This window comes from Crocodylus porosus, unplaced genomic scaffold, assembly GCF_001723895.1.
Source record: "Crocodylus porosus isolate Cpor-Errol unplaced genomic scaffold, CroPor_comp1, whole genome shotgun sequence".
In the NCBI taxonomy this organism is placed as follows: Eukaryota; Metazoa; Chordata; order Crocodylia; family Crocodylidae; genus Crocodylus; species Crocodylus porosus.
The window spans coordinates 23,640,238-23,650,662 of record NW_017728921.1 but is presented as its reverse complement, the minus strand read 5'-3'; the positions used below and the strand labels follow the sequence as shown (position 1 = coordinate 23,650,662).

At 44.0% G+C, this 10,425-nt stretch overlaps 1 protein-coding gene across 1 annotated transcript; it reads right to left on the bottom strand.

The window, feature by feature from the left end:
* Positions 1-879: 879 nt before the first annotated feature.
* LOC109312921 (leukemia inhibitory factor-like) lies at positions 880-10,133 on the bottom strand. Its single transcript, XM_019539281.1, has 3 exons — positions 9,998-10,133; positions 5,994-6,172; positions 880-4,075 (listed from the first exon to the last, which is right to left on the bottom strand). The coding sequence occupies exons 1-3, from the start codon at positions 10,014-10,016 to the stop codon at positions 3,638-3,640; spliced, it is 636 nt and encodes a 211-aa protein (XP_019394826.1). The 5' UTR covers positions 10,017-10,133; the 3' UTR covers positions 880-3,637.
* Positions 10,134-10,425: the final 292 nt, after the last annotated feature.

Here is a 10,425-nt window from a genome sequence, read left to right as displayed (position 1 = left end):
ACTGCTTGGGGAAAGCAATGTCACTGAAGCATCCTGCTCCTTGGCTATTTATAAGTTTTGGAGCAGTCTACATAGGGCCCTCAAGAAGCTGAGCAGAGGTTGTTCTCACAGTGATGTAGTATGATGTGCTCCCAACACAGAGGTGGTGGATGGGCAATGTACAGCCAGCTCCTGTGCCAAAGTCAGGTCTTCCACTCAAGCAGCTTCAGCCCTGGGATCCCAGTCCTGACAAAGCAATAAAGGCTCAGTGCTGCCCGTCTCTGGATACAGAGACCTAAACAATGGAGGATAAAGGCAGATTCATGCCATCTGGGCGCTGGAATTCCAGGGACTTTAATGGCCTTGCCATAATTTAGGAAGCCAGGGCTACTCTAAATTGTGGCATCCTCCCCAGGGCATGCCAAAAAGAATGACCAGAGTGCCTGCTTCCTTTAAACTTTGCCCTTCCCCTGCCACTATGCCTGTCCTAAACAATGCCAGTAAAGGAAAAGATGCCCATCAGGGCCACAATGACATTTGGAGGCTGAACCAGGGGACAGAAAACCTGCTTATATGAAGCATTGGCAATATTGACCCCAATAAGCATTTGAAAAGCTGTCATCAGATGTGAGCCAAAGATTCCTGTTGCCTAGAATGACCTTTGACTCAAGTTTTTAATCTATTATCTTTGGAGAAGAAACTTATCCAGTGCTGCTGGCCTGCAACATAGCAGGTGATGCATTTGCAGGCTCTACAATTACAGTTGTGTGGGGAAGTAGAGTTGTAAAAGATGCATTGGGATGACAGGGAGTACTAATAAAGCTAATGCAGGGACCAAAAACTATTTCAACATATTTATTTTAAAAAAGGCAAAGTATAAAAAATAAATATTTTAAATATACAATATATTATCATTATTAATAATATTATTAAAAGACATTTCAAACATGTACCTAGTAGCATAAGATTACCTGATGCTTTACAGACACCAAGACACACAAACTACCCTGTTGCCGTGAAGCAAATAAATAGTTAGTCCAGCTCATAAAAATTAGCACTCACATCGCCACACAGTACAGGGCCTCCTTATATTCCCTGGAGGTAAGTGAACAGAACTACGGTGGTTGCACAGATGGGGAAAGCTGCGTGGATTTGCTTTTCAAGTGCATGAGTACAACCAAAAATTTGCACCAATAAATAACAAGGGAAACTGAATTCACAGAATTCAAGCAATTTGCCAAGTTCAGCTTAGAACTCGGGTGCTCCTTGTTTCTTGGCTTGGGCTGCCTCTGGGGTCTGGGTATAAGTTTCACATGTCAGTATAAGAATACTTACAATGCATCCTCCAAAGTTCATTTGAATTGAGGTGGTAACATTTAAGCTATTTGTGACCAACCTGAAGCACCCAGACATGATTCTCAGAGGTAAGGCAGTTTGTTGACTTTCTCTGCAGTTGCTGCTGTGTTGATTTATATAAAAATCAGGTTCTGGGTGCCTCAAGTTGAGCACAGGAAAGCAGAAGTCAAAATCTCACTGCCTTGGTTTCCCCATCTGTAAATGCGGTAAATGACAATATTAATATTGCTTACTTTAAGGGAGAAGACAAAGATCAGTCCCATCACAGGCCCAGTCCCTTTGTAGCTACACAGGAATTTAACTGTGGTATGGTGGCAAAGTGGTTCGTTCAGACATTCACCTTTCTGACTCTTGATTTTAAGCTAGCGCACAAGGGGAATCAAGGCCAACATTCATACAGCACTAGGCACCAGATTCTGATCCCGTCTCCCCTGCTAGACAGTGGCATAAGAAGCTGAGCAGGAAAGGCATCAGAGCCAGGACCCATTAAATCCACATAGTGCAGTTATTACATTTCTTCCAGAATAGTCTAATAATCAATTACTACAAAAAAGGAGCCCTTTAAAAGAGCATATTCATTACATTCACAGGGCTTGAGCCCTTTTTATCCCTGTGATGAGAAAAGCATTTTCCTAATACAGGGATGAGGTTGCAGTAGGTACTGCTACTGGAAAAGTCAGATTTCCTGAAAATAAAATTGATTTTGTAGCTGTGAGTTCAAGACAAAGTTCGACCACTGGAGCGATGACATTGGTTGTGCTTTCACACTTAGCAGGGAAGACCACGAGCAGATTGTCATCTTCTTCCCCAAAACATAAGTGAAGAACTGACATAATCCATGATTCACTACCAAGGGGAATGTTCCTCTATAGCAACTGGATGCTTGGCACCTAAACTCTTACTCATTGGCCTTCAATTGTAGCTTTTTTCTCATCACTCCTATTTAACATTCCGAGCAAAATGTACAATAAACAGTCACATTTCCAATGTCAGCAACTCAAAGATGTCAGTATAGAAAAGAAAGTGCTGTTCACTTGAGCCATTCAGTCTCCTGACACACATGAGGAGATGGCAGGGAATGGTAAATACATGGGAGTTTACAATATTGCTCAGAGAGCATGACGGCTCTTGTGCTTGTCCTTTTCCCCACTTCTCTTTGCAACAGTCCATAAATAACAAATTCACCAAGTAGACCACTAATGTGACCTCCTGCATACATAGGATGTGATCATCTAATATTACCTCCTGCCTACACAGGACAGGTGTGTTAGAAAGATACCCTCTCTACCTAAGTGTGTTACCATCACGTCCAACTCAGTAACTTGACCAGCTGGGCACCTCTGTCTAAAACAGGTCAATCTCACACTGTTGTTTTTAAGGCCCTGTGTCTGGCTGTCTTATACCCGTAAGTGACATGTGGAGCCAGAGTCCTCGTGGAACACAGAGGTTTCTCTAAGCAGGCCTGGTGCATTTACAATGCTTTGTTCCCTAACTAAGAATGAAGGCACCAAGTGTCGGTGGAGGCTGAAGGGGGACCAAGAATGAGCAGTGACATCCAACCCCCACCTTCCACAGAGGACCTCAACAAATCTCATTTCCACATGTAAGTCAGGGGAAAGAAGGTCCTGGAAAAGGTAGAGGTGGATAAGACCTGTCTGTCCTCTTTCTTAGTGTAGCCCCATTTACCTAGTTAACCACTCCAACAAAAATTAATTACGATGGCATCTTCATTCTAAGGCTCTTGGGCACTAAGACATTTCATTAAAAAAACAGTTAGAAATGCAACACAATCATCATGGAAATAAATCATCCTCAGTAACATTCAAATATTAAAAAGGCACTGGGAGGAAGGTAATAAATATAAGGCCAATAGGGATCACTGAATATAAATTGTCTTTCGATGAAGTCTTTGGGGGGTGCTTTGGGCAAGCACAGACAGTTGGATGGAAGTGGCAGACACATGGGAAGTTTCTGATTGTGAAGCTGTTGTGTGCAGATCTCATGGCAGACCTCTTAACAGGTATTTTAAGGCATCTTTCCTTAAGAATGTCGTTTTGAACAATCTAGCCAGGCTCCGCAAACTAACAGTGAGTGACATAAGAGAGATCATCACAAGCTCTGACATCTGTAGTTGGTTGCTGTGTTCCCCCTATTAACTGTCTGCCACCCATACCAATGCCATTTATGAGTCACTACCTGCAGAGCTCCCATCACGCTGGTTGCTCTTCTCCAATCCACTGATTTGGCATGGAAGGCATGAGGAGTGCAACAGAGGATGCTAGCAGCCAGTCTGGTTGGCAGCTCATACATCATTAACGTGAGGTAGCAAGACCTGGGCTGCCTTGGCGATGACCTGCACATACTTTGCCAGCACCTGGCACCCCTGTTGCTTCTTTTTGAAGTGGTTCTTACCCTTGGTGCTCTCACCATAGATCACATCTACCTGAGATACATTGTACCTAGTGCACAGCAGGCAACTCAGGTTGACCATCAGGCCCCGTGTGGTCTTGGTGGTGTTATTGAGCCGCTCCAGCAACTCAGTGACCTTGGGGTTGAGCTCCTCCTGGTCCCTGGTGATGTTGCCCAGGGAGGCGTTCAGGAAAGCAAAGATCTTGTACAGGGCTACCACTATCTCCTTCTTCTCACTTGTCTGGTTCACGTGGAAGGCAGGGAAGAAGATAGTATCAGGGTTGCAAAGTTTATCAGTGTGGTTCCTGAATGTATCACCTTGCCATTTCACCTGGGAAAAGGGGGAAAGGAAACAATTACTGGGGATCTAAGACACATCACCTTCCTTCACTCACACCCCCCCCTTACACACACACACACACACCTTTCTCACTTAATAATATACATTTTTGCCAAACATTTTTATCACCTCCTCATATTTGTTGATTTTTGTTAAAAATACAGCTCCTGGAATCATATGAAAATCTTAGCATTTGTTAAGAAAGGATGTTTCTAGCCTTCTTCCTTGTGGAAAAAGGCTTGACCTTGAAGGTGCCCTAAAAGCTAAAAAACCTTAGTAGAAAGAACGTAAACTAATTCAGTATCATGATTATTAAACCAATCTCATTTTTTTCCTCCTTGCAGTGGCTTTAGTAGTACTAGTCTGGGACCCTCAGGGTGCATCTCCATGTGAAATTTATGCAAAGCAATAAACTCCGGAGCAGCTTAAGCTGGAGTAAACTGCTCCTGGGCACAGTATATGCACACCTGCAACAGTAACAATTTGAGCCAGGGCAGAGCAGCCCCTGGCTGGCTGGCCTGACTGGGCACAATTTATATTCCTGGCCTGACTGGGCACAATTTATATTCCTGGTCAGACTACACATGCATTTCAGTGCAGTAGATTACTCTGCCATAACATAGTACTATCTCTGACAGTACAATTTTATGGCTGAGCTAGTTTACTGTGCCCTAATACTGGTGCACATGTGATGGTGACACTTTACTGCAGAACTAATTAGTCTACTCAGCAGTAAAGGGCACATATGGATGCATACTCACTGTCATACCTGAAGACCTGGTGCTGTACTGCATTTATCCTTATCAGCTACTGTGATAGCAGTGCTATTATCCATACTAGAAGAGATGGGGTACTGATAGTCTAAGGCCTAGATACCTAGGGTTTTAGTTGCTTAAGTCAATCTGATCTCAGTAGCTTTTGGGAGATTGCTTTTGGGGGAGATAAACACCTACCTACCTTTGAAGATCTGAGCCTAAATGACTTTCCTAATGTCACAAAGGGCACGTCTACATGTGCATTAATGCACCATAATTACAGTGCATTAAGTTTAGTGCTTGTAATAACAGGTACTAACTTAATGCGCCATAATTGGCACTACTGGGCAGTAGCACCGGCACATGTTTTTTTACATGACACTAATCCACAGTAGACTAATTTTACTGCACATTAGCATGACTTTCACTGTGATGTGCTAATGTGCAGTAGAATTAGCCTACTGCGCATTAGTGTCTTGTGTAGACATGCCCAAAGGAAACCTCTAGTGAAGCAGGGAGTGGATCCAGGTCTTCTAAGCCCAATGATGGCACCCTAAGTCACTGGATCATTCTCCCCAACCCATTCCTTGCCTACACCAGGGGAAGACCTACCAATGTGCCTTAGTCCTGCTTTGCAGCTCTTTTTGCTCATGGAGAGCAGTTCTGCTGAAAATTGGTGGGGGAAAGACATGTAAGCAGCAAAGCCAGGTGAAGACTCACTAAAACCTTTTTCCAATGAAAAGCTGGTAGGTAAACACAGCACTACCCTCCTGCAAGGCCCAGGTGCTTTCCTTCCCAGCAGGCCAACACAATGGCTGCCAATCCTGATCCGGGGTGCTAGGTTTGAGATGGACGAACCCAGGGCATGGTTCTACTCCCATCGGGGCATTGACCACATCCAAGGCTGCTCTATCTCTGAGATGCAGAATTGACTGTACTCTGCAGTTACACACTGCAAGGGCAAGCAAGCATCTGCCAGTGTCAGTTAAACATTCCCATTGTGGTTCTAGCAAACAGTCTATGTAATGTGAAGTGAAGTGTAATGTGCTGTGGAACATACAGCTGATAGGGGCAAGTAGGATGGATGAGCAGGTAAGCAACTCATACAGGTTTTAATCAGGAACCAAAGTTGCAAAGGACCTTTGGGAACTTACATAGATGTTAAAGAGCTCCTGGGCTGTCCCGTTGAGCAGTATCACTTGCTTCCGGATCTGCTCAAAGACCCTGTTGCTGCATGTGTATTTCTTCTCACACAGGGGGCTGGGGGAGTCCACTGGCAGTGCTTTGCCAGCCACCAGTCTGAAGTGCATAACCAACAGCAAGGAGGCAACACCTGCATGCAAAAGATAGAGGGAGGAGTGAGAGATGATGCCAAGAGGAATGGGTTCTCAGAGCCACTGGCTTTGGAGCTCACATCCCCCTGAGTCAGAAGAGAGCTTGGAGATCTCTGGCTGGAAAGCTCTCAGCAGCATTCAGCCTGACATTGCTAGCTCCTATGTTGCATGGCAATGCTGGGGTAGAGCAAAAAGGGAAAGAACCCACCAGAAGACGGTCTGGTTAGGAACATATGCTACTCCTTGGTAGAGCAGGAGCGTCCCTTGCCTCCCTTGTGCTGTCTTGCACATGCCAAGCTCTCGTTTGTACTCCTGAGCCCACAGTTTCAGTGTTCCCAGAAACAGGAGCTGGACTTTGCCCGTAGCCTGTGTTTACAGGACCAAATTCTCTTCTTACTTCTCGCAGGATCACAAGGAAGAAATTGCCCCTGCTTCCCAATTTCTGTCATCCACCTCTTCCATTCAAACCTCCTCACCTGCCCTGGCTCAGCCCTGACCTGCACTGTCACAGGAATTCCCCTGTTCATTATTCCTTCCTGTGCAACACTGAGCCAACCGGTTTTGTTCCCAGATTTCACAACCACTCCAAATGCCCTGTCAGGTATGATCAAACATGCAGAGTAATTTCCTGACCGTTATCCTATGGTGCCCAGGCTCATGTTGTTGGAATTAATCAAGGACTGGGGTTTTGATAGTGGGTGACTTAGGTGTCAAGAGCACTCAGCAGGCAGGGTCCCCATTCTGGTTTTTCCACTGGCATGCTGGCTGACCACAGACAAGTCAGATCACTTCCCTTTGTCTCAGTTTCCCTGTCTGTCAAATAGGTACAACATGCTGACTTTCTCTGAACAATGTTTTGAGAGTGCCTGATGAAAAGCACCAGGGGAGAGTATTAGTATCACAGCCACAGTCCCTGTAAATCAGTGACTGCTTTTGCTGTTTGAAAGTGTTGTAAGACAAAACACAAAACTGCAGCAGAATATGGTACTGCACCTGGGGGTGGGGGGTAAGTCTGAACGACACCTCCAGCCTCCACAATTCTGGACAATTGTCAAGGAATCACAGGAAAAGCTGCTGTCTTCTACCACTGAACACAGGGCTTGATTAGAATAAGGAGGTTGATATTATCCCCAGAGCTCCTCCTGTAAAGCCTATAGGCAGGCTGCAATCAGCTATATGCTGCTGTCTTGTCCCTACCTGGCTACTGTTTCACATGCTCCTCCTATGACACAGTCCCACAAGCCCCACAAGATCCAAGGATCCTGCCTCCCTGTCCCAGGTAGTAGCCTAGCTAAAGGGGGCAGGTGAATCTAATGCAGCCAACAAAGCATCACTCCCAACTGCTTTCTGAGGAGTGTTTGTGATGCAGTGCTTTGGGCATTGGACTGTAAGCCAGAACACAGGGGAGGGTGACTTCAGTGGGGTTACACCCCAGGTTATACTCCTGGTTTCTACTTTGACTAAAAGCTGCTTGGGACAGGGACCAAATAGCACATGGAGCCTGATCTCAGCTGAGGCCTCTTGACACCACTCCAATACAAAGAGTTAATAAGAAGAAGAACTGAACCTAGCATCAGAGGACACTAACTAAGGTTCTGAATTAACCATTGCATCTGTGCTGAGCCTAAAACTGTCTCTCCATTCTGCTCACCTGCTATACAGCACCAGCTGCCTAGGGGGGCAAAACTAAATTCAGCAGTCGGTCACAAGGATGCACCCACATCGCTGAGGCTCAGTTCCCAGATGATCAAGATGCCATTGAGAGGGCTTTGCATAACAGTGTTGCCAACCTAGAGATTTCTGTGCTATTCCTTAGGGACTTCTGGGGGATCTTTGTGATGAAATGTCCATATGAAGGCTCCTCTATCAGTTTATTGTGGGGAATACTTGGTAAATTGTCTAGTGACATTTTTGCTGACTTGCAAAGGGCTCCTTAGTGACGTCTCACGATTTTGTGGTGAATTTGTACGTTCAGGAGCTGCTAGCACTACAGGAGTTAGATCAAACAGATTTAGGAGCAATCAGCAGTATTTCTCTCCCTACTCTCTCTCTTTCTGCTCTTGGATGCTGTTCCTTATTAACTGCTGACCCAGAGGTTAATACAGGAATATTAACCTCTATTGGCAATAGAAATAGCAATAGCAATAGCAATCGCTGGTACTAATGAAGTGCTTTTCACCACAGGAATGCAGAACATTTTACAAAGGTGGATAAAGCCTTACTATCCCCATTTTACAGATGGGAAAACTGAACCACACAGTGGGCCAACTGAGGTCACACAGCAAAGTCAGTAGCAGAGGTGAGAAAACTTTAGGTAGGAGATCTCAAATGTACATAAAAGCACCTAGCTAGGCAGAACCCAGGTTCTGACTCCCTCTGCCCTTCCTCCAACCTGGTCAACTGTTCCAAATTACACAGCATGGGAGAAAATTCAGTTCTATATAGAAGGTCATTCAGTTCTATAAGCCACAGAAGATTTTAACGGTCTGATCCTGAAGCCGTAGAGCCCCTTCCTGTAGAAGAAGCTCATATTTTTGCCGGATCAGGACCATAGGCAAACAGCCCCACCAGCCAGGTGCCAATACAGTTGCTGAAAAACTACATTGGAATCTGACAGACTCTGAAGTTGTCCACACTTGTAAGAAACTATGAATTGCTGCAGGTCACAGGTAATACAATAATTACTTTATTTACCCTGACTGCAGCAGCATCCGTGCCCAGATTTGTATACCGCAATTGAAAGGACTTACCTTGTATGTTGCAATCATCAAAATAGCAATGCTCATATTTCTTTTCAGTGAAAAGGTATTTTCAGTGGAAGCAAGGAGGAACTTGGATAGCAAAAGACAGAGCCTGAATGCCCAAACTTTTCCCTAACACTACTAACCTAATGTCAATGAAGTAACAGTAGGATGGAGCTTGAATTAATGTGGGCAAATATTATGCAAATTTTCTGTATGCATTTTTCATCTCTGGGCCTCCTAGAGAGGCCAGAAACAATGTAAATTCCCAGGCTACTGGAGGTTTGCAACGAACTACTACTACTGTGTGATCCAATTTAGGTTTTCTTGGCTAAAATAGTCCTAATCCCTTGTTCTTATACAGCATTTAGGTTGAGGGGTAATTTGAAAAGCAAGTCAGTTTTGTTATACCCATTTTACAGATTGATAGACTGGGATACAGAAAGGGAAAGTAACTTAATCCAAGTCACCTGCTAGGCCAGTGGCAGGGCCAAGAATAAAAAAACCATGTTCTCCTCAATTCTGGTCCAACATGTTTGGTATTCACTGGGCCATACTATCTCTGATAAACCACTGCTTTGCTCAAAACCAGCTGCTTTTCACCCAATGCCATAGATTTGTACTGTGCAATATATGTTCTACAATCCACAGAAATATTAATTTGTATCTGAGTCAAGCAACAACCTTCTGGCATCAGTTATTCAAGTTTTGATATGATCAAACCTAAACATATTTTGCAACTGGCATATTCTTCATCTTACATTTTTTCCCTAAATCTAATTAAATAAGAGTTATCAGGGGTTTTTGCAGCAATGAGAGACAGAGGCACAAAGGAATTCAAAAACTCTCTGGAAATACTTAGAGATATATAAATTACCAGATGTTGGCTGAAATATGCCAAACAGGCATTCTTGCATTTTGCTGCCAATTGTCAGAGATGCTAATACTAGGAAGAAAGTTTTATTGAGGGTTTCTCTTTACAACTGCAGAGCCTCAGACAACATGTGTGATTGTTTCAACATTATACAAAGTTACAAAGCAAAAAAAGAAGCGATCAAATAAATTTGACAAAGAAGTGTTTACCTGTTGGAATGAACTTCATTGTGAGCTGGATCCCAGGAGCAACTTAATAAGAGTTTTGTGTTGACAGGAGTTTTCAGAAATTCATGTTCATATGGGGAATTTCACTGGTTTATATACCGGTTCACTATGTTGTAAGAAAGGAAAGAGGGGTGGGGGAAAGAACTGTCATTAAAGATTCAGGAAGTGGAAACACTGGAAACATTGAATGGGCATTATTTCTAAGAAGCTGCTGATTTATTTTTTTTTTCTTTTTGATAAGTTGAGGTCATGGTTGTGTGGTGCTGTGGGTTGATAAAAAAACCCCACAGATTTGAAGATTGATTCCTTGTTCCTTAGCTTCTTTAGGCAGTGGAGGAAAAGTCTGCCTACATCCATAAATAATACCTCGACTCACCAAATTCCAAACCAAGCCACTGGTGCTGACTCAT